Genomic DNA, 23,140 nt, shown 5'->3' with positions numbered 1-23,140 from the left:
GCTGCACGACCCTGCTTACAGGGGGCTGGAGCCGCCGCTGGCATTTCAAAGCGCCCGGGATGCCAGGGCACTGACCGGGCCCTGACTTACAGGGCGGCCCTGGTCCCAAAAGGCCCACGGAGGCTCCTTCTCTCCGCTTCAGGGGCATCTTGACCCACACCCCGCTAGCCGGGGGAGGTGCCCCACACAGGCTGCCAGCTGAGCGCAAAGGCACTCGGACCCCGACCCCTCTTACGGGCGGGTCGAAACCCAGGGAGCTGAGAGCTTGGCCTGGCCCCGCAGCTACAGGAAGACAGCAGCCAGGCAGTGGGGCATCACGGCCAAAGGCCGGGGGGCTGTGGCCCCAGCCCCGAAGACGGGGTGGGGCGGGGGGGAACAACACGCTAAGATAAGCCCCACACACTCCCTGGCCCCATGCCTCTGAAAGGCCGGGACCAGATCTACCCGCCCTGATTACAGGGGGGGTCCCTCCTTGAACCTCCCGCCGGACACCGGCAACACACTTCCCTGCCTACAGGGCGGTCGCTCTCGGCCTGGCACTCCCAAAAAGCCCCACGGAGAGCCACGGGCTCTGGCCTGCGCCCACTTACGGGCCGGCCCTCCTGGCTGCAGCACAACACCACCTCTTCAGGAGCCCAGGGACTGACCTCAACCCTCTAAGGGTTTGTTCCTGTTAGCTGCCAAAAGCAGCCTCCCCAGCCCTGCTTACAGGGACCTTGGGTGGCTGCTGCTGGGGACAGAAGGGGACAGAACGGCACAGAAGGCTCCATAACTCGTCACACAGGCCCCGAGTGCGGGGCTGTTAAGCTGACAGGGTGCCAAGGGAACAGGCTGCCATGAAGGCAGAGACCCAGGCCCTGAACTACAGGGGGGTCACCTTGCCGCAAGACGACTTAAGCGGCTTCGCTGTGTCCATCCAATCAAAGGAGGGGCAAGCCGAGCTCCCACCCCACTCGAGGCCTCCAAGGAGACTGCCGTGGAACCGCCCAGAGCCCCTCTTTCCCTCCTGGGAAGCCTAAGCTAAGCTACAGCCTTTTCTAAGGGACCTAAAGGACAAGCAGACTCAGGCACACAGAGGCAAGAGGGGCCACACACACAGCCCTTCCCAAGAGAGGGAGCAAGCTCTGGGCAGCCACTGGTGGGGCAGGCATCCTTAACCCTGAGCAGGAGAGCAGAGGGTCAGACCTGGCCCCCCCGGGGATGCATGCAGGTAGAGGGGCCTCAGGATGCCAATCGTTGTGACATGCCCCAAGTACAGGGCGTCACGCTGGCCAGGCCGCCAGCAGCCGAGAAACTGTTTAAAGGGCCCTCCCCTGCTTACAGGGGGGGCTGGGGTCCAGGCAGCTACACTTCCTCCCATACGGGCCGAGACGCCGGCTCAGACCCTCCTTACAGGGTTGCCAGTCTCCGTGCAGCCAAGGAGCTAGGTGGCAAAAGGCCTACAACAGCAAAAGCAAAGACCGAGCCCTGCTTACAGGGAGGTCGCCCAGCACAAAGCCAACCAGGGCACCCTAACGGTGCTGGCAAAGATCTTGTGTTACCACAGCCAAATTGAGAGGGAGGTCTCATTGCCCAGGGCGCCTTGCTCATGTCCAGCTGTTCAGCCCGGTGCTCCTCCTCTTCTCAGCTCCTTTCGCCCCCCCACACCTTGCCTCGCCGCTCCATAGTGGGGCTCTGTGCCAGCTGCCTCTGAGGAAGGAGGACAGAGTTAGGCCTCAGCAGTGCCAATTCCTCCCCGCCCAAGGGGAAAAGGTATCACTGCTCCTCCATCACTACAGGGTTTTTCTGTTCAAAATGTCCTTTCTCTCCTTGCATTATCATAGCTTCTATTTTCAACATTTTCATTCTCTGCCCTACAGATTTCCTTCTCAATTCCAGGCATAATTTCCCTTCCTCCCGTCCAAAATGGCCTCTGTTTCCCTCCCAAACATCCCCTTTCCTCCTTCCACCTTTCCTCAGCTCTTCCCTCCCATGCCTTTCCTCCCCCTCACTCTCCCTCCTAAATAAGCTGTGATTTTCCCTCTCAAATCCTCGTTTTTGTCTCCCATAGGTTAACTTTCCTGTTCATTTCTGTATCTTGTCTCACAGATATTTGCCTTAAGTCTTCCCTCCAAGCTGCTTCCTGTGTCCCCTCTTCTTTGCTCAGGTTTTCTCAGGACAATTTTCACCTTCTCCCTGTGGGTTGCCTCAGGTTCCCTCCATGCCCGCTCTGCCCCCAGCACATTGCCTCAGCTTTTCCCTCCGAAAGCTTTGGCTTTTATCCTGTATAAACTGCCTCCATGTTTTCCCTCCAGGATGTCACCTCTGCTCTTGCTTACCTCAGGGCTTTCTCTGTTTGCATTTTCTGCCCCACAGATCCTCTCAGTCTCTGTGCCCAAATGTCACTGCTCTGTCCCCGAGTCTGCTCCCTGCAGAGCCTCGTTCTGCCTGAAGGAGCAAACAGCAGAGGCACACTCAGGAGGTGCTGAGCTACAGAGGGAAGTGCCTCAGGTTTTAACGAAACAGAAATTGTCCCCGAGCTGATTCCCCTGCCCCCGGCCGGTCTCACCCTGCGCCCTCACGAACCTGCCCAAGCCCCTGCGCTGCCTGCCCTGCCCTCCGGCATCCGCAGCTCTGCCCCAGGAGCGGATCCTCCCAGACCCCAAACACAGCGCAGCTGCGGGCTGCGGCCCGGCCCGGCCCTGCCCCGGGCCGCTTCCCGTTCCCGCCCCGGCAGCTCCTGAGGCGCGCGGCGCGCGCCGGCCCCTCTGGCGGGAAGGGCGCACAGGTGAGGCCGGGACCCTCCGGGCGCTCACAGTCCCCACAGCCAGGCGCCTCCCCTTGCCTCAGGCGGCGGCCGCGCGGGAACAGCGCGCGCTGGTGCCTGTGGCGCGGGCAGGGCGGGAAAGCCGCCGCGCGGGAACCCTCAGGGCGCTCACAGCCCCCAACACCCCACAGCCCCCCCCCCGCCGCGGCGCCTTCTGTGGCGCTCACAGACACAGCCCCCCCCAGCCCGGCCACCCTTAATGTCCTTTTATTAAAACCAATACAAACACGTGTATGTTCCGGGCTGGAGATGACAGCACCTCAGACACTGCCTACACAAACTCCTCCCTTCAGCTGCTGCAGCTCTGCCCCAGCCCAGCCCCGTTCCCTCTCACGCACCTCAGCGCTGCCTTCAGCGCTCCGCCACCCCCCGCGCTGCCCCAGCGCTGCCCCTGCGCTTCGGGAGCCGTCCTCGCACCCAGCCCGTCTACCGGCGCCTCGGCTCAGCCTTCCCCGCAGAGCCGGAACTCCCCCAGCCGCTGGAATGCCCTCCGGGCCGCCCTGGCAGCCGCCCCTCGTGTTCATTGCACTGAGGACATCTGCACCGACGGGCGGTTGAAGCTGCACGGCGAGCGCCTCAGGCTCTAAGCTCCCGCAGGTCTCCCCGGGCCAGCCCTCCCTGTCCCCGCTCGCACCTGGGCTCCTGTCCCTCGCGGATCCGCCAGAGCCCCCCTGAGGCGCCTGCCAGGTCTCCATCCGCCGGAGCGCTGCCACAGCTGCCCTCTGAGCGCAACTCCCAAGTCCAGCGGCGCCTCTGGCCGGGGCCGGTCCCGCCCGGGCCGGGCGCCTCTGGCCGCTCGAATTCTCGCGCTGAAGCCCTGGGAGGAGCCCAGGCCCCGCCCCCGGCCCCGCCCCGCGCCCCAGGGCGCTCAGTCTCCTCCGCCGGCGCTGGCGCGCACCCCAGAGAGCCTTCGGGCACCCCTGCTGCTCCCTCTATGAACTGTATCTCCATCTGTAGTGTTCTGAGCGGCCCAGGAGAGACCTCACAGTTACAGAAGGGAATTTAAAACGTCCCTCTCGGCCGCCCCAGGCCCCCCCTGCTCGAGCCCCCCCCCGCTCCCTCTCCCGCACCTGCCCGGGCCCTGCCTCAGGGCGCTCCGCGGTGCTTGCCAGAGCTCAGCGCTGGCGGCAGAGCCGAGCGCCTCTGCCCCTTGCAGGTCTCGCACCGAGCCCGGGCCGGAGGGGCAGCGGCCGGCGCCGAGCGCTGCGGTGCGGCAGAGCGCTGGGGCGGGGAGCCCCGGGGCGCACAGACCCCGGCCCCGGCCCCGCCGCGGTGCTCACAGCGGCCCCGGCTCCGAGCCGCCCCCCCAGCGCTCTTCCCCGTCCCTCAGAGCTCTCGCAGCCGCTCGGCACACCGCAGGGCCGCCCCTGCCTCCCCCGCCCGGCTGTGCCCCCGGCCCCCTGCCGCGCCTGGGGCTGTCCTGCCTTGGAGCTGTCCTGTCCCAGCAGCACCCTGGCCCCCTGCGGCCAAAGGAGGAGGCGGGGAGGCAATAACAATATTAATGATGTATTGATCCAAACGCCGCCGCGCAGGAGACACAGAGCTCCGCATCTCCGAGCAGGGCTCCCAGGGCTGACAGCCCCGACATCACTTTGCAGTCAGCGCATTTAGCACTGGCACTCACCCATCTCTTCTGTCTGTTGCTCTCCTCACTTAAACCCTTTGATGGTCCCCCCTTCATCTGGTGTCTTCAGTGGAATTGCAGGATCTTAGATTTTGGGGTCTCCCAGCATCGGGGGGGCTCACTCTGGTGTTCATTGTCCCCACCCCCCCATGTGAGGAAATGGCCTCAAGTTGTATCAGAGGATGTTTAGGTTGCCTGTTAAAGAAGCTTCTTCACTGAAAGCTTCTCAAAAGACTGGAATAGTTTCCCCAGGGAAGTGGTTGAATCCCCATCCCTGCAGATGCTTAAGAGACAAAGAGATTGGGATGAGACTTGGCAGTTTGTGAGCTGTTGGGACTGCGGAATCTGAAAGGCCTTTTCCAACCCAAACGATTCTATTATTCTATAAAACACTCACCTGCAGACAAGCTGATGAGCAACTTCCCTCTGATGGAAAGCTTCTGGAGACCGTGAGAAACGAACTCGCTGCTGAAAACTTATAACCAGTTTATTATAAAATAAAGGCAACACAGCACTGGGCGCAGAGCGAGCTTGCTAGAGCCGCACCCCCACAACACGAGGTGAGCTGATAGAGACGGCAAACAGACATATTCATATATTAAAGCGTACATATTCATATATTCCCCAGCACGCTCCCACCCCTCTCCATCAGGACAGACCAAACCTGCACTTTTGACCTGGCCAGTCTTTAGACCTGTTGGCACCTCCCCTTTCCCTCCCAATACCCCACACAATACAGACCATCAGCCCAACGATCCAGCCCCACGCTCCCCAGTAATCCCCCTTGCGAAAGCCAAATATTATAACCAGTTTCTCACAATCCCTCCCCTTCTTTCTACTACATTTGGCTTGAGCCATAATAACCTAACTTGGCAACAATTCTACAACAAGCAAAAGGATTCCCAATTTCAACTTCCTGGTAAAGGGAATGGGATAACAACTGATGTTCCTTGCCTGAAAGTATTTCCTCTTTTACTTTAATAGGTGCCATACACAGCGAGTGGCTATGCTATATATACCAATACCTGGGTGACACCTTTCTCCCTCTGAGTGGTTAATCCTGGGAATTAGGAGTCCAGTTTGACTTGCAACTCCACTCACATGGCCTATGGGGTTGCTGCCCACAGCCATGGTTCTAGATCTTCTTTGTGGCAATTACAGAGGTCTACCCGGCCTTGCCTCCTTCAATCCCACCAATGCTCTGCTCGGACCGTGTCTCCTTCCCTTGTCCAGGGAGGTTGTACCAATTTCGAACCCCGACCTGTTTCTAGTTTGTGATATTTTCAGGCAAGGACCATTACCGCTCCTATTCTGATACTGGAACTCATCTTTATGTCCTCCATTTGGGGTACCTCAGTCCATTCAGTGGATGGATCCAGCAGTCCTTTCTGTATTGCAGTCCCTGTGGTCCCACTAGCCGAACAGAGTTTTTGGTACTTTAACACAAAGAACACAGATGAATCCTCTGTCTAATCACTTCAAATTAGAACTACAACAGCATACATTTATAACCACACACACTCTCAGCACATCGTTGTAGTGCAGCAGAAAAATTTACCATCACTTTTCTAAATAGCCAGTTTACCATTACACTTTACCCATCCCCAATGACATCAAGTCCCAGGATCTTTTATACACCGAATGAAATCCTTGGTATTTTCTTGCAATGCAGATTCGATGTCACACAATGTCAGATGTTTCAAAAGGTGGGTTTGTCTCGCTAGTTCCAGAGCCTTCAGACCAGAGGTGTTACAGGTGCAAGTCAGCCAGGTTCAGAGGCACATTCCTGAAGTGCTCCTTTTACTCAGGAAGCACGTGTCCACCCTTGCTCTGCAGTACGGACAGCTGGATCTGTTGTTAACAAAACCAAGAAAAGATCCTTCCCAGGGGGAAATTAGTGACTCTCCTTTCCAAGTTGTTATTAACACTTTACCCCCAGCTTCAGTCCCATATACATCAGGAATCCCAAAGGTGGGATCTGAGACCAGAACAAAACAAAAAGCCGCTTTCTGGGCCTCCTCTACTAGTAAAGGTCACTGATAAGCAAATTGGCCCTCACCTACTTACAGAATCTAATAACTTGGAACAATGCCCTACAGGATTTTTAATTCCAGTCCAGTCCTGGGTCAACACCCCATATAGATGTACAAAAAGATCAAATTATTTGTCCATGTCAGGCAAATTTAAAACAGAGCATCAATCAACATTCTTTTATTTATCCAATCACTCATCGTCTTCTGGACTCCATTAATATTACTATTGAGGGCTAATTTATCATATAAGACTTCTACCTTTTTTTCCCTCTCTATCCATAATCACCAGTACCCTTACAGCAGTTACCAACATTCTAGCTTTTGCCTTCTGTTTCTCTACATCCCTCCTTACAAACACCTTCCGAGCTTCACGTAGTAATTCCTCTAAACCTCTGTCGTGCCAATCCTCAATCTTTTCCAATTTCTAATATCTGCCCATGGTTTTGCCACAAACTGCATCCTGAGAAGTATCACCCCAGCTGCAGAACTGGGATCTATTCCAGAATAGAGCTGCAAACTTCTCTTTAATCCTAGCATCCACCCCATAGGAGGCTTCCTCTGATGCTCACTATAGGCTTTATCAAAATTTCTGGGCACAGCTTCAATTCCTTGTCCCATGTTCTGTCTCCCCTGAAGCTGTTGATGGTCCCACTGAGGATCTTGATTAGGCCACTTCTGATTTCTTGGTGGCCCCCCCGCTCTGATTTTACCTCTCCCATATTCTCACACCAGCCTGTCTGCCTTTTCCTTGTCTTTGTCCTTAAATATGGGAACAGGAGTAGGGCGTGAAGCCCTGATCCAAACAGCAGCATATGCAGCTTAAACCATTTTTTTCTTTGATTTTCCTTCTCTCAACTCATCATCCCAATACTATAATACGATCCCCAAGGCGCTCTCTGAGATGGGGATGGGAGGCAGTTCTGATGACTTGCTTTTGTCCCGTTCTCCCGATCACTAATCACTGCCCGGGGGTCAAAACCGAGCGGCGGCAGTTGAAGCGCCGGCTCCGAGCCGCTAGCCGGCTCCCTGCGAACGACCGACCCCCCTCGCTGTGCCGACCCCCTGCAAAGTCCAACCGCAAAGAAACCTCACCCGCCGCAGCCCAGGTCCCTGCCCTCCCTCCTGCGGAGGCCTGAAACCACGGGAAAAAACCTTCCCGAAGCAGGGCCCTCAAACCGAGGTCCCCCCCTAGAAACCGGGACGTCAGACCCGCGAGCGTGACCGCGCCACGGGCCCCCACGGCCCCGGCCCCTCCAGAAACCGGACCGCAGGATACCAAACCCCCGAGACCGGGCTCCTCACCGCCGGGACACCGGGACGCAGCGCCGGTCGCCCAATCCCTGCCCCACGTGGCAGAACCAGCCCACCCACAATCCCCCCACTCCCTTTGAGTCACCCCCAAAAAGGCACAAAATAAAGCAAACTGCCCAGCCAGCACCTCCTGCCTTTCACAGCAAGGACTGAACATTGCAGCTTTGGCCAAGACTATCAGCCCAAAGGAAGGCCTGGGCCCTGAGGAGCTAAATGCAAGTGAACCGTCTGACACCACCACAGTCCTGTGAGTGTTGCAAAGCAGTAGTGCATGCAGTATAATAATTCGAAAGTTAAGGGCTGCTCAAGCTTTACACAAAAGTATAAAAGTTCAGAGGGAAAGCCAACTCTTGCATGAGAATAAAAGTAAAAAAAAGAATAGGTTGGAAAAGACCTTTGAGATCAGCAAGTCCAATCTATCACCCAACACCATCTAATCAACTAAACCTGCTGCTGCATATTTTAACAGCAATGAAATTCAGTTACTTGTCATTTAAGAGCCTTTACCTTTTTTGCTACCCACTTAATGACAACTGCTACCCACAATATTTTCCCTGCAGTAAAAAATTCCACCATGGAGATCTTAGCTGAAGCAACACTGCTGATTAGTCTCACTAGGCCAGAGGCTACTCCCCATCTCTGCAAACTTCGTGTAAGAGACTGGTTGCTTGTTTTGGTTCAGTGTTGCTAGAACACAAAGCCAACAACTGACATCACTGCCACAGCCATGCAGCATCAATTGGACCGCAAGACTAGACAGAGGTTTCCTGCTTTCTTCCACACCTGAGTGTGGAGCTGATTCCAATAAATTTGGCCTAACCTCTGCACGTGTGCTCAAACCCATGGCCTGGGAGACAGAACAGTTCAGACAGCCCGAAGACCACCAGAACCCTTCCAGTGACAGTACTGGGCATGCACACCACTGCTGGGTGGAAGCTGTGGGTAAGCAAAACTAATCACAGAACATGCTAAGTGATTCTCAGAAGAGAAATGAATATATAATGTGACCAAATGCAAGAGGAAAGACTGCCAACGTTGGACCCACTGAGGTGGAAGATGAGTTGGCCTTCAGGACGCTGCAGGTCTGTGGTGGTGGCAGCTATCTCAACTGACCCTTTCTTCTTTCTTTCCTTTCTTTTTCTCTCTCCCCCCTTTGCATTTGCAAATTTGCTGTCAGGCAAATAAAAGTTACTTGGTGCTTGACTCCATCTTGAGTCTTAATTCTGTTCTCTGGTCTCTGACTGTGCAGAGAGAGACAGTGTGACATGAAAAGCAGGGGGAGAGGGACTGGAAAAGGAGGGATGCAGGGTGGTGAGAAAGACTCAGCACAGGGGGATGGGGAAAGGAGGAACAGAAGGGGACCTAAAAAGGAGGGGGGAAAAGGGGGCTACAAAAGGTGTGACACAAGGGGAGAGTGGGACAGGAAAAGGTAGGACACAGGAGCAAACCATGCAGTTTTGAAACAGAGCACTTACTCATCTGAATAGCACACAAAGCAAAACACTCCAGGTTATAAGATGAAGAGCCTAGCCCAAATTTCCTTTGTTTTGTGAGGGACTTGCAGAGAGTCGTTGAGGGGGCAGTAGGTATCCCCCTACACCCTGGAGGGTGCCTGCTACAAGAATTTTGGGGTGCCATGTAAGTGTAAAGCACCATGCTTACCTCATACCTGCAGAAGCTTCTGCTGTTTTTTGCAGCCTTGTTTGAAGTCCAGCTCCACCTCCAAGGTGCTGCCCACCAATGGGCAGGCCACCAGGCAGCAGGCCAGAGGACAACATGGGGGTGTGCAGCAGGGATGGCCACTGGAGCAGCCAAGAAGCTGCTACTCTTATAGACCCCAAGGAGTGATCTTGACGCTATGAGGGGGCTCCAAGACCTCCAAAAACACGTACCTGCAGCAGGCTGAGGTGAATCAATCACCCCAGTTCAGGAGCACGGTGGGGTGCAGCTCCCACCATGAAGCCCAGTGTCACCTGACCACCTCCAGCAACCTCTGTGGTATCTTAATTCACAGCGGAGCTGGGCTGGGCATGTAAAAGGAAAACAGCCCACAAATGGAACCTGCAAAATTTTCCACAGGGTCACATTGTCCTGTTTAATGCTACTGATCTCCTGCTGAAGGCAAAGGGATTCATTCCAGGCTTCCAAAGATTCAAATCCACCACAGATCAGAATGAATCAAAGCACCACCAATCAATCACCCTTCCCATTTATTTCTTCTTGTAGTTTTCTATCGTTTGACAGAGCAGAAGGAGCGGATGCAGCTCTGAGGGTGACTTGGATGGGTGTCTCTCTCTGACTCTGCCCCACATGAACGGTGTTCCCCATCTTTTCATCCTTTGACAGACCACCACTGTGACTGGATCTGGCAGTGATGTTTGCAAGGATGTCACTAACCCAAAGCTGTGTCACAGAGCCAAGAGAAGTCAGCAAGTGGCTCCAGGTGACTTCAGTCTGCGGCAATGATGCTGGCCAAACCTCCCCCACCAGCAAGAGGCAGAAACGGAGAGAAGTCTCCATATTAAGATTTAATAATAATAACAACAACATCTCAAAAACAATGAGTGCATCGTACACAGGATCTGGTACTCAGTGCTTTTTCTTGACCATCTGCTCTGTGACAGTGTACTGAATACTTGGGCTGTGTGGTTAAGTGGATAGAAAACCCAGCTGGGACATTTCTCCAAGGAGGGCAGCAGGAGGAGGTTTAGAATCGAACAAAGGTGGCGTCAATCTGCCGGACAGTGGGGAGGGCCAGCATGATTTTGCGCCGGTGCTGGGGGTCCTTCTGCAAGGGATTTCGCTCCAGGTAGACGGTTTCCAAGTTTTTGGCTCCTTTCAGTTCATCCAGGTCACTCCAGCTCTCCACCAGGTTGTCATTCATCTGCACGGCACATACAGGGGAGGCTCACACCAACAGATACTTGCAAGCTAAGCCTGGTTAGCAGCAGCCTCGCCACAGAGCCACCGCACAGGAGGATTTCTACAAGCCCAAGGCAGTGGCACTGTACAGTCTTCATGCACATGTGAGATGGCCCTGGCTATGTGACCCTTTTCCCCCTGGAGCCTCCCAGCTGTGCTTTCCTGTCAGACATTCCAGGCAGGCCCTCGCTAACCATCCCTACACTGTCCTGGGGTAGTGATCAAAGGCTCCACCCCTCTGAGAGCATATCCAGGCCTCGAGTAACTTGGTCTAGTGGGAGGTGTCCCTGCCCAAGGCAGAGGCCTGGAACTGGATGATCTTTAAGGTCCCTTCCAACCCAACCATTCTGTGATCTATGAATTAGGATAAAACACCCTGCAAGACATTGAGACAGTCTCTTTACAACAGTGTCCCAGTTGATCCACTGCACATTTAAGGGCTAGAAATGTTTACTGCCAAGATCTTCTTACACTGAAATCTTTACTTTCATGATTTCCCAGGAAACATTAAAATTGGTCCCAAACTGATGTGAAAAGTGGCATTTTCCTCCCCCCTCTACATCACTTTCCCACCAAAACTGTTCCTCCACTCCAGAAAGTGCCAAGCTCCCTGATCCAGGGACCAAGCCTAGGAGGTGCCTCATTGCTGGCACTGCAGAGGAATTACAAGGGGATGATGCTCCAACTGCCGGCAACCTGGAGACTTCAGCCATCCTTTGCTTTTGGATGCAGAAGCAGTGACTAAAGCAGTATCACCTTTAAACACTAACAGCAATAACAAAAAATAATCATTAAAAAACCCCAGCAATGGATCAGCTGTGCCCCCATTCAAGAACAACTTCCTCACCTCGGCCAGCCACAGTGAAGTGGAAACTTTGTGCACTGTTTGCTGCCTGGCAGATAATCATAGAGTGGGTTGGTAGGGACCTTAAAGACCATCCAGCTCCAAACCCTGCCTTGGGCAGGGACACCTCCCACCAGCCCAGGCTGCTCAAGGCCTCATCCAGCCTGGCCTTGAACACCTCCATCGAGGGGGCATCCCCAGAGACATTCAAGATCAAATTCCTTTTGGGCCTGGGCAGCCTGATCTAGTTGAAGGTGTCCCTGCTGAGTGCAAGGGGGTTGAACAAGATGACCTTTGAGGGTCCCTCCCAACCCAGTGCAATCTGTGAATCTGAGCTTACTCAGAGATATAGATGTACACCACCCTCCCATTGCTCCTCACCAGAAGGTTTTTGTTCACTTGCTGTAGGGACATTCCAGGGACAGTTCCATCCTATGCTTACCCAGAACTCCTGCAGCTCTGTTAAGTGACTGATGTTCTCAATCCTCTTGATTCTGTTGGATGCTATGTCCAGCATTGTGAGTTTGTTCTAGACAAGCAAACACAAAAACATTAGACCAAAATTTCTTCCCATCTTCTCTCTCCCACTTTTTCAAGCCCAGAGCTGGAAACTGTGGGAAGCAAAGAAAAACTATTGCCAGCTGTTTACATGCAGCACAAGAACTCTCCCTGCTTATGTATGTAGCAAGGACAATTACTTTTAATGAAGCTGGGTTACTGACAGCCCAGAAGCCTTATGACAAAAATTAAAGCAATCACTAGTCTGACAGCAATTCACAGCCAAGGGCTCCTAAAGAGTGAGCCTTTCCTCAGAACACATGAAGCAGAGTGCTCCATTAAAAATCAGATCACAAATGCCCTCTTCAGCAGCAGACCTGAACAAACTTGTTGCAGCAGGGAATTCAAGAGTTCCAGAAAAAGGATTTTTTCTGCCTTACAGAGTCAGCTAAGTTCCAGATTGTCTCTGCTCTCTGACAATATCATCTACTGTTGGGTGAGAATGAAAATGCTACAGGCTTCTTCAAATGGATACTAACACAAAGGAAAGCCACATGCCACAGTTCGTTCCCTCCTACTTCCAGCTCCAGTTGATGTCCTATCAAAAGGAACCGAGAGTTACCTACAAACTGCTGTGTAAAAGGCTGCAGCAGCATTTCCATGGCTGAAGATCACAGAATCATGGAATGGTTTGGGATGGAAGGGACCTTAAATATCATCCAGTTCCAACCCCCGTCAACACCTTCCACCAGCCCAGGTTGCTCAAGGTCTCATCCAACCTGACTATGAACACCGCCAGGGAAGGGGCATCCACAGCCTCCCTGGGCAGCTTGTACCAGTGCCTCCCCACCCACACTGGAAAGAATTTCTTCCTAATCTCCAATCTAAATCTCCCTTCCTCCAGCTCACAGCCATTCCACTTCCTTTTGTCCCTACGAGCCCTTGCCAAAAGTCCCTCACCCCAGAAACCCCCAGGGGAGCAGGAAACCAGGCAGGGGGGCACAGAGGGACTGAGCTGGGGGGGTCTCAGGTGGGCAACCCACATCCTGCTACTTGTTCTTCCCCCATACCAGCCACGGGCTAGGGGTTTCCTATGGCCGGTGCCAAGATCCTTTGTTCAAGCAAACCCCTTAGGTGTTTATTAGCCTTCGTTACAGGGTGCTAGAAGGATTATTAGGGTTACGCTGTTCCTGGAGGAGGGGGCAAGATCAGCAGCAGCTGAATATCCAGGGCAGGCAGCACTTAGCCTGCTTTCCTTCTTTCTTTTTCCCCCCCTCTATCTCTTCTCTAAGCAAATTGGGAATGTCATTATCTCCTCTGCAAACTGCTCAGTGCAAGACCTTGTGCGTGGGGGAAAGCAGGCTTGGGGTGCTCGGCTCCTCTGCAGGCAGTGGTTAGGGCATAGGGACACAGAGAATCCTGGAGTGGCTCAGGTTGGAAGGGACCTCAGACATGATCTACTCCAACCTCCCTGCCATGCCCAGGGACACCTCTCAATTAGACTTGGCTGCTCAAGGCCTCATCCAATTTGGCCTTGAACTCCCCCAGGCAGGAGGCATCCACAGTCTCCTGGGCAGCCTGTGCCAGAGTCTCACCACCCTCATACCGAAGAACTTCTTCCTCAGCTCCACTGTAACCCTGCTCTGCCTCAGCTTCAAACCATTCCCCCATAGCCTGTCTCAGACACCCTCAGCAAAAGTCTCTCTGCAGCCTTCCTGCAGGATCCCTTCAGGTCCTGGCAGGCAGCTCTTTATTAGAATAAACTTTTATTAGAATAAACCAAACCAGGTTGGAAGAGACCTTCAAGATCATCGTGTCCAACCCATCAACCAATCCAACCCACCCAAACAGCTAACCCATGGCACCAAGCACCCCATCAAGTCTCCTTCTGAACACCTCCAATGACGGCGACTCCACCACCTCCCCGGGCAGCCCATTCCATAGCGCAATCACTCTTTCTGTATAGAACTTCTTCCTAACATCCAACCTGAACCTCCCCTGAGGCTCTAAGGCCCCCCTGGAGCCTTCTCCAGGCTGCTCAGCCCCAGCTCCCTCAGCCTGTGCTCACAGCAGACCTGCTCCAGCCCTTGGATCACCCTTGTAGCCCTCCTCCGGACTTGCCCAAACACCTCTGTGTCCTGGCATGAGCCAGGCTCCTGCATTAATTGCATCTTGTGCTTCACCTCGCCACAAAACCCATTTACAACACAAGGAGGAGCTCCACTTACACAAGGTACTTTAACACAACAAATACTTGGATCTTTGAGGTCTTTCCAAGGGACTCAGAACCCTACATGTAAGTGGAGAAAGCTGAGGAACAAAACCTTCCTGAAAAGCACAGCTACTGATAAGAGCAGCTCAGGGCAAGAGGTCAGGCACAGCTAGCAAGAGCCTGCTCACATTGTTCTCCAGCCCCTCGATGACTTCGATGCCGTTGTGGCTGAGGTACAGCTCGCGCAGGTTCACCAGGCTCTGCAGCCCCTCGATCTTGGTCAGGCGGTTATTCTGAAAGGGAAGCAGTGCTGTAAGGGCATCCAAACAAACCAAACCCCAAGAGACTCCCTGAAGAAAAGGCTTTTCTCTGAAGTATGGCTGGGAAGGGGAAAGGGTCTGCTCGGGTGCACACTGATCTCATGAGCTCAGTTCCTTTGAGCTTTGTACCACCGATGCGCACAAAACATGCCAAAAGAAACCTTTACCTGCCTCCAAACCCCATTTGGGGGCCACTCAGACCCCGTAGCAGCGGGTGGCAGCAACCAAGTCTGTTGCTCTCACCAATTAAACCCTTTGGTGCTCTCAGCTCTTTGACCCTGTGTCAGTGCAAGTCCTTGTCGGCCGGCACCTTTGTCCTGATCCAGGCGGAGAGAGAACTGCCAGGAACACAGCTTCGCCGCTCCGCTTGCGGCACGCCTGCTGCCGAGGGCAGCCTCGTCCGCAGCCTGCCCGAGAGGAACACGGCCCCCGGGGCCGGGGGACAAACAAAAGCCTTCCACAAAGGAAACAAGGGAAGTCTCTTGGCCACTCTTCACGTGCCGAGTGCGATTGTCATGCGGAACACACCGCGGCATCTGGAACGAGTTTAAGTCCAGGTCTGTGGCAGCACAGAGGTTCCTGGAATATCCCGGTACATCGATCCACAGGAGGTTGTCTTTCGGTCCCCAGTCTGATGCTTTGCAGCACAGCCATCACACCATTTCTCTCGAGTGCTTTGAACTGACAATTCATGCAGGAGAATAAAACCAAACAGGAGTAAGCAGCTTGGAAAAGAACTTTGATCATCACCGGGCCCAACAAGAGGACACAGTCTCAGGCTGCACCAGGGGAGGTTTAGGCTAGAGGTTAGGAAGAGGTTCTGCACAGAGAGAGTGATGGCCCATTGGAATGGGCTGCCCAGGGAGGTGGTGGAGTCACCATCTTTGGAGGTGTTCAGGAGGAGACTGGATAGGGTGCTTGGTTGCTTGGTTTAGTTGATTAGGTGGTGTTGGATGATAGGTTGGACACGATGATCTTGAAGGTCTCTTCCAACCCAGTCTGGTCTATTCTATTCTATTCCATTCCATTCCAACACCATCTAATCAACTAAACCATGGCACTGAGTGCCTCATCCAGTCTCTTTCTAAACACTTCCAGTGATGGTGACTCCCTGGGCACCACCTCCCTGGGCAGCACATTCCAAAGGCCAATCTCTCTTTCAACCTGCTCTATTCTATTCTATGAAGACCTTCTTCCTAACATCCAGCCTAAACCTCCCCTGGCACAGCTTGAGACTGTGTCCTCTTGTTCTGGTGCTGCTTGCCTGGAAGAAGAGACCAACCCCCACCTGGCTACAACCTCCCTTCAGGGAGTTGCAGAGAGCAAGAAGGTCTCCCCTAAGCCTCCTCTTCTGCAGGCTAAGCAACCCCAGCTCCCTCAGCCTCTCCTCACAGGCCTGTGCTCCAAACCCCTCCCCAGCTTTGTTGCCCTTCTCCGGACTCCTTCCAGCAACTCAACGTCTTGCTTAAATGGAGGGGCCCAGAACTGGACACGGGACTCAAGGTGTGCCCTAACCAGTGCCAAGTGCAGGGGCAGAATGACCTCCCTGCTCCTGCTGGCCACTCTGATCCTGATATTGGCCAGGTTGCCAGTGGCCTTCTTGGCCACCCGTGCACGCTGCTGGTCACAACCAGAAGACAGGGATCAGAAGAGTCTTTGGCCAAGCTGTAAACCTCTTCCTAACATTCAGCCTAAACCTCCCCTGGCACAGCTTGAGACTGTGTCCTCTTGTTCTGGTGCTGCTTGCCTGGGAGAAGAGACCAACCCCCACCTGGCTACAACCAGAAGTGAGGGGACTGCAGTCTTTGCAGCTTCAGCTTTCCTTCTCTGCTACTTCTTTTTTCAGATGGATTTTTTTTCAAAGGGACTGCTGGACAGCAGAACAGGATGGATGGCTGGGCCCCAAGAGCGGTGGGGAACAGAGTTAAACCCAGCCGGTGGCCGGCCGGGCACAAGTGGTGTTCCCCAGGACACCCCTTGTGAGAGAGTGAGTCCAGAGAAGGGCCACAAAGCTGGTGAGGGGTCTGGATAACAAGCCTTAGGAGGAGTGGCTGAAGGAACTGGGACTGTTTAATCTGCAGAAGAGGAAGCTGAGGGAATTAAGGTATGGTCTGGCTTCAGCTCTCAACTAGTTCCACGTTGAACAAGGACAGCTTGTACTCACAGAAGGCACTGGCTGCTTGGGTTCAAGGTTCCTGCAGAGCTCAGGCTCTCTCTCTTGATTAGTGAGGTCGTCCTGTCACCTAGGCAGAGAGAAGAAAATGCAGCTATGAAATTAGACCACTGGAATCGTGAGACTCGTTCTGTGTGAGACTCCAGGAGAATCCAAACCTAACCTTGGAGCTGCCCTGAAGAGCTCCTCATAGCTTGAGGAGTACCAGAGCAGGAACAATTCCCAAAAGGTTTTCACTGCATTCCTAGGGCACTTGAAGGATTGCCCTGGCTGTAGTTAATACCTAGAAATTCCTCTCAAAATCTTTGCAGCACAGCAAGGAAATTGAGGGATGGGAAGGCAATATGTACTTACACGTTAGGCAAGAATTGGCTTTGCAAACTAATCTCTCTAACTGTTGGATATGCACTGAACTTCCTCGAGGCCAAATGAGGACCCCTTTATTTGGGGAAGCCTCAATGAATTGGACTTGGGGGGCATCAGACTGGGTGACTACATCTGAGAGTAACTTCCCCAACTGTCAGCATGGGAAAGATAGCTCAGAAAGCCTGGGTCCAAAGTTTGCCTTAAGAAAATATAGTATAGGAATATACTGTTGGCTGTGAGAAAGGGGGGAACTGATGAACAGAAAAGTCTCATTAACAGAACCACAGAGTTGATAAGAATTTTCCGCTTGTTAGCTGAAATGCTGGGACGCAGGGAGGGGGAGAGGGGTTGGCAGACAGCCTTTGGATAGAGAAGGAATAACAGGATTTGTCAGTGATTCACTTCTGTTAGTCTTGGACAAGATGCTCTTTTGGATAAGACAAAGGACACCTGCATGATATGTGTACTTCTGCTCTTTTAGAGAGATAAGCTTTGTATAGATAGGCAGCATCTGGACCTCTGTCATTATAGACAGATAACTTTTTGTATAAAAGTTTGCCCAAACCTCTCTGAAGACACACAGCTCTTTTGAAATGATCCTACCTGTGTCAGGCGCCAGAATAGAAGCACGATACAAGAGACTTACTGAGTCTCTTGTGTGTCTTTCTCTAAGTCATTATCAACGCTGTTTGCAGCACAAACCCAAACCCAAACCCACCCCGAGACACCCCCAGCTCCCACGGGAGCCTGCAGAGACCTCCCAAAGGGTCCGTCGGAGGTGCCCAGCTGCCTCTCCACGACCCTTGACCCTTTCAGATGGCCCCACCAGAACTTTACATATCCCCAGACCCTTTTAGGTGTCCCCAAGACCTCCTCCGTCACCCCCAAAAGCCCTGCCGATGGCCCCAGACCACCTTCAGACGCCGGAAGGAACACACCTGGGAGTCCCGGGCCGGCAGCGACAGCGGGACCGGACCCGCTGCGGCGCAGGCGCCGTATCCATAGCGACCACCGGAACGCTGTCCCCCTGGCGCCAGCAGAGCCGGGCTAGGGCGCAGGCGCCGGATCCATAGCGACGCTCGAGTCAAGCTCTCCGCCCTCCGCTCTTCCCCTAAGAATTTTCGAGCATTCAGCGCAGTTAGGCTGCAGAAATTAGCTCCCCCGGGGCGGCACACGCCGCGGCACGGCTGCACTGCCGGCCATTACACACAGGGTGGCAGCATTGAGCTCCCCCGGGGCGGCACACGCCGCGGCACGGCTGCACTGCCGGCCATTACACACAGGGTGGCAGCATTGAGCTCCCCCGGGGCGGCACACGCCGCGGCACGGCTGCACTGCCGGCCATTACACACAGGGTGGCAGCATTGAGCTCCCCCGGGGCGGCACACGCCGCGGCACGGCTGCACTGCCGGCCATTACACACAGGGTGGCAGCATTGAGCTCCCACGGGGCGGCACACACGCGGCACGGCTGCACTGCCGGCCGTTACACACAGGGTGGCAGCATTGAGCTCCCACGGAGGCACACGCCGCGGCACGGCTGCACTGCCGGCCGTTACACACCGGGTGGCAGCACTGAGCACCTCCCTGGGCGTGGGCAGCAGCCGGGCCCCCACGTGGGTTTTATTTTCCAATGCTAAAAGCCTTTTAGAAGCAGAGAGGGCAGACAGGGGTCGTTTCCAAAGCTTTCTTACGCACCAGTCACTCCAAGCCCTCCCTCTCCAGCTGCAAACCAGAGGTTTGCCTCCGCCTCGCCTCACCCCAGTGCTTACACTTTTAAAGATAGTGTGGTGCCCTCGGAGAATTTTCAGCACTTTAGGGGGGGGGCCCCCAGCCCTCGCTCACTTGCTCCTCTACTGCAGCAGCCCCCTGCCCCACGTGGCAGAACCAGCCCACCCACAATCCCCCCACTCCCTTTGATTCACCCCCAAAAAGGCACAAAATAAAGCAAACTTCCCCAGCCTTCCTGTAGGCCCCCTTCAGATACTGGAAGGCCACAATGAGGTCACCTCGGAGCCTTCTCTTCTGCAGACTGAACAGCCCCAACTCCTTCAGTCTGCCCTCATAGGAGAGGTGCTCCAGCCCTCTGATCATCCTTGTGGCCCTTCTCTGGACACCTTCCAGCACCTCCACATCCCTCTTGTCATAGGGGCTCCAGAACTGGACACAGTACTCCAGGTGGGGTCTCACCAGGGCTGAGCAGAGGGGGAGGATCACCTCCCTCGACCTGCTAGCCACACTTCTCCTGATGCAGCCCAGGATCTGATTGGCCTTGCGGGCTGCAAGTGCACACTGAGAGCTCATGTTGAGCTTTTTGTCCACCAGCACCCCCAAGTCTCTCTCCTCAGGGCTGTTTTCCAGCCAGTCCCTGCCCAGCCTGGATTTGTGCCTGGGATTGCCTCCATCCAGCTGCAGGACCCTGCACTTGCCCTTACTGAACTTCATGAGGTTGGCTTGTGCCCACCTCTCCAGCCTGTCCAGGTCCCTCTGGATGGCCTCCCTCAGACTCAGAACTCACTGGAATTTTCCTGTTCACAATTAGTACCACAGAATGGCTTAGGTTGGAAGAGACCTTAGAGTTGTTTGCCTGGAGCTGAGCACAGCCTTCAACACTGTCCCGCACCACATCCTGGTCTCCAGGCTGGTGACACATGGCTGTGATGGGTGACCACTAGATGGATAAGGAACTGGCTTGATGGCTGCACCCAAAGGATGGCTGTCAATGGGTCCATGGCCCAAGGGGAGGCCAGGGACAGGCAGAGTCCCTCAGGGATCAGTCCTGGGACCAGGCTTGTTCAACATCTTTGTGGGTGCCATGGACAGTGGCATTGAGTGCACCCTCAGCAAGTTTGCTGATGACACCAAGCTGTGTGGTGCAGCAGACACGCTGGAGGGAAGGGATCCATCCAGAGGGACCTGGACAGGCTGCAGAGGTGGGCACAAGCCAACCTCAGGAGGTTCAATAAGACCAAGGGCAGGGTCCTGCATCTGGGTGCAGGCAATCCCAGGCACAAATCCAGGCTGGGCAGGGACTGGCTGGAAAGCAGCCCTGAGGAGAGAGACTTGGGGGTGCTGGTGGACAAGAAGCTCAACAGGAGCTCTCAGTGTGCACTTGCAGCCCACAAAGCCAATCAGATCCTGGGCTGCATCAGGAGAAGTGTGGCCAGCAGGGCAAGGGAGGTGATTCTCCCCCTCTGCTCAGCTCTGCTGAGACCCCACCTGGAGTCCTGCCTCCAGTTCTGGAGCCCCTATTCCAAGAGGGATGTGGAGGTGCTGGAAGGTGTCCAGAGAAGGGCCACGAGGATGATCAGAGGGCTGGAGCACCTCTCCTGTGAGGACAGACTGAAGCAGTTGGGGCTGTTCAGTCTGCAGAAGAGAAGGCTCCGAGGTGACCTCATTGTGGCCTTCCAGTATCTGAAGGGGGCTACAGGAAGGCTGGGGAGGGACTGCTCAGGATCTCAGGGAGTGATAGGACTAGGGGGAATGGAATGAAGCTGGAGGTGGGGAGATTCAGGCTGGAGGTGAGGAGGAAGTTCTTCCCCATGAGAGTGGTGAAGCCCTGGAATGAGTTGTCCAGGGAGGTGGTTGAGGCCCCATCCCTGGAGGTGTTTAAGCCCAGGCTGGCTGAGGCTGTGGCCAGGCTGATCTAGTGTGGGGTGTCCCTGCCCATGGCAGGGGGTTGGAACTAGATGATCCTTGTGATCCCTTCCAACCCTGACTGATACTATGATACTATGTTTCTGACAGTGCTGGGGACAGGGGAGGATCTCTCCACCCAACCTGTGCCCCCTTTGCCAGGACACTCAGGTATTGATGTGATGAAAACAAACAGCTTCATTAGTTTTCTGAGAATGGGCGTGGTTAATGCAAATTGTTTCCAGGGGCTCAGTAACATCGGTGTTCTCCCAGTCTCTGCCCTCCGGTGGTCGTTGGGGATGAAGGAAGAGTCTTCCTCACAGTGCATCTTTCACCTTTGGTCCAATTACTTGCTGTCGATGTGTTCCAGTTTCTCTTATCTCTTAGACTCTGGGTTTCTGGGTTTTTTGGAGTCAAAAGAAGGGATGCAAACCGTAACCCTTTACGGTTCAATGTTCAGCTAGTTGCTATAGGCGCCCCTCTGATGAGGAGCCTGTGTCTGGTCTTGTGCAGCCCAGTGTTTGTACACATGACCTCCTTTGATCAATCATGGGTCTCTGGTATAGGGTTAGAAAATTCAAGGTCCCTTCTCCAATACAGGATTAGAAAAGCCAAGGTCCCTCCACCAATATACTTTGGTTTTATATTTCTCCTTCATCAACAGCCACTTCCATGCACTTAAATTTGATCTCAAATTAAGGTCTCAGTACCAGGTACCTTGGTTAGGTTATCCTCCTCTTTTAAAGGGGAAAAATTAGGAAGCTGAAACATCTTTCTGCTGACAGTTCTCATGATAGTTAATTTTACAAGAAGGCTTTGCTGTACTTATGGCAAGTGTAACCACCTTGGATCCCAGCAGTAACTCCCAATCCAAACCAGCTAAGCGTCCTCCGAGGCCAGCTGCTAACCCCTGACCCTCGGGGGTTCACATGCGTTTTCCACCACCTGCCCCATCTTCTCTAGCTGGGTGTAGGGGGCCTGTGTCTGTAGATTTTAACAGCAGCTCCAGTGCCTTGTGGTTCTCCTGAGCCATTTTTGAAACAGCTTGCAACTGCTCAGTAAGTAACTCTATGCTAGACTGGGCCACGTCATTTAACGTCGTGATCCGAGAGGCTAGCTCGTCTACTTTAAGCAAGTGGGGTCCTAAGTATTCCCATAAAACAATCACACACACCACACCAAAAGCCATCTTCCCAATGGAGGTGAGGAATGCCATGTTGGTCTGCTCCAGCTGCAGCCTTTACCCAACTGTGTGGAGGTGGAACTCACAGCTAGCACCTGAGCTCACAGACAAAAGCTCTCTATCTCGTACAAAGATTATGACTCAAAAGCTACCAGCTCCTGTGGGCAGCTGAGGTTAGTATAGAGGAATCCTTGGCTCCAGGTGCAGGTTTCCAGGATCCGGGGTACAGACAACCTAGAGAAACATAAAAACAAAGGGAATCAATTGGCTTCTAGCTACTGCACCTTGGGTTAGAAAGAGGGAATTATCCACCCAGCATTCAAAGGATTTTCCCACATCTACCACTGGGCAGATCCCAGCACCTGCCAGCAAATCCCAGCAAATCAAAGGCTTATTCAGAATGCAAATCTGGACCTGTGTATCAATGAAGAGCCAAGACCTGTTTGCTTTGGACCCATGGATAGAAGGTTCCCCATTCGAGGACCATTATCTTTAAAGCACCATGCAGAGCGAGTGCAGCAAACTCCACAGTGCAACTCCCAGGCTGATTTTAGGTTTTCTTTTCTTCTGCACTGCTTTGGTTCCTCTCTCGGGGACACAAAAGGGTTAACTGTGCTGTCACGCCAGAGCGTTTAGTATTTCTAGTAGGTCTCTCCCAGGGCGCCTCGTTTCCCCCTCCAGCAATTTTGCATATGGTCAGCGGGGATTCTCTGCAGCATGCCCCCCAGCACTCCCGGCGCGATCCCTTTCTTCCCCATAGATTGCTTTCCTGTGGGATTGTAGGTTCCAACCACTTTGCCTCGGGAGGGTTCAGACTCGCGGTGTGGGGACCGGTTAGGGTGAGGTTTGGGACGGACTTGTCGAATCCTCCCATTCTCCCCCCACCATGCCGCTGCCCAGCCCAGCCCAGCCCGCACTCCTAAGCGAGCCTCTGGCTCGGTATTTCTACCCGGGGCATCCATGCCTGGCCACATGAGGAGGGTTTTGCCGGTCATGATCTATGGCCCTTCGAATTCTTCTCCTGGCAGCCTGAACATGTATGTTCAAGCTCCCGGCAGCCCTTGGAGGAGCAGTGTGAGGTGCCCGGGGTGCGGCCTGGTGCAGCAGTGGCTACGCTACGCAACCCTCTCACACATTGCTCCTACACAGCTGCCTGTGGCACTGAAACTGACAGACCCCAGATCCCTGAAGCCTTCATGGTAAAAGAACCTCC

At 54.1% G+C, this 23,140-nt stretch overlaps 1 protein-coding gene and 1 long non-coding RNA gene across 2 annotated transcripts; both read right to left on the bottom strand.

The window, feature by feature from the left end:
• Positions 1-1,569: 1,569 nt before the first annotated feature.
• LOC137456137 (uncharacterized) lies at positions 1,570-3,830 on the bottom strand. The gene is made up of 3 exons (XR_010990959.1): positions 3,441-3,830; positions 2,319-2,427; positions 1,570-1,689 (listed from the first exon to the last, which is right to left on the bottom strand). It is a non-coding gene; the product is annotated as an uncharacterized lncRNA (long non-coding RNA).
• A 6,457-nt stretch (positions 3,831-10,287) lies between these two features.
• Positions 10,288-18,112, bottom strand: LOC137456151 (protein phosphatase 1 regulatory subunit 7-like). The gene is made up of 4 exons (XM_068167448.1): positions 18,086-18,112; positions 14,439-14,543; positions 11,983-12,069; positions 10,288-10,658 (listed from the first exon to the last, which is right to left on the bottom strand). The coding sequence occupies exons 1-4, from the start codon at positions 18,110-18,112 to the stop codon at positions 10,482-10,484; spliced, it is 396 nt and encodes a 131-aa protein (XP_068023549.1). The 3' UTR covers positions 10,288-10,481.
• Between the last annotated feature and the right edge of the window lie 5,028 nt (positions 18,113-23,140).

Source organism: Melanerpes formicivorus, unplaced genomic scaffold (genome assembly GCF_026170545.1).
Source record: "Melanerpes formicivorus ecotype bairdi unplaced genomic scaffold, bMelFor1.0.p_v2 SCAF_117, whole genome shotgun sequence".
In the NCBI taxonomy this organism is placed as follows: Eukaryota; Metazoa; Chordata; class Aves; order Piciformes; family Picidae; genus Melanerpes; species Melanerpes formicivorus.
The sequence above is the reverse complement of the archived record's forward strand: the minus strand, read 5'-3'. Positions and strand labels throughout refer to the sequence as shown.

Bases quoted from the DNA above. Each gene is read 5' to 3' on its own strand.
- LOC137456151 (XM_068167448.1), bottom strand. From the start codon at position 18,112: ATGGATACGGCGCCTGCGCCGCAGCGG. The intron at 14,544-18,085 runs GTCCGGTCCCGC...CTTCCCTTTCAG, and splicing joins CGGCGCCTGCGCCGCAGCGG to AATAACCGCCTGACCAAGAT. The intron at 10,659-11,982 runs GTAAGCATAGGA...TGTGCCGTGCAG, and splicing joins CAGAGCTGCAGGAGTTCTGG to ATGAATGACAACCTGGTGGA.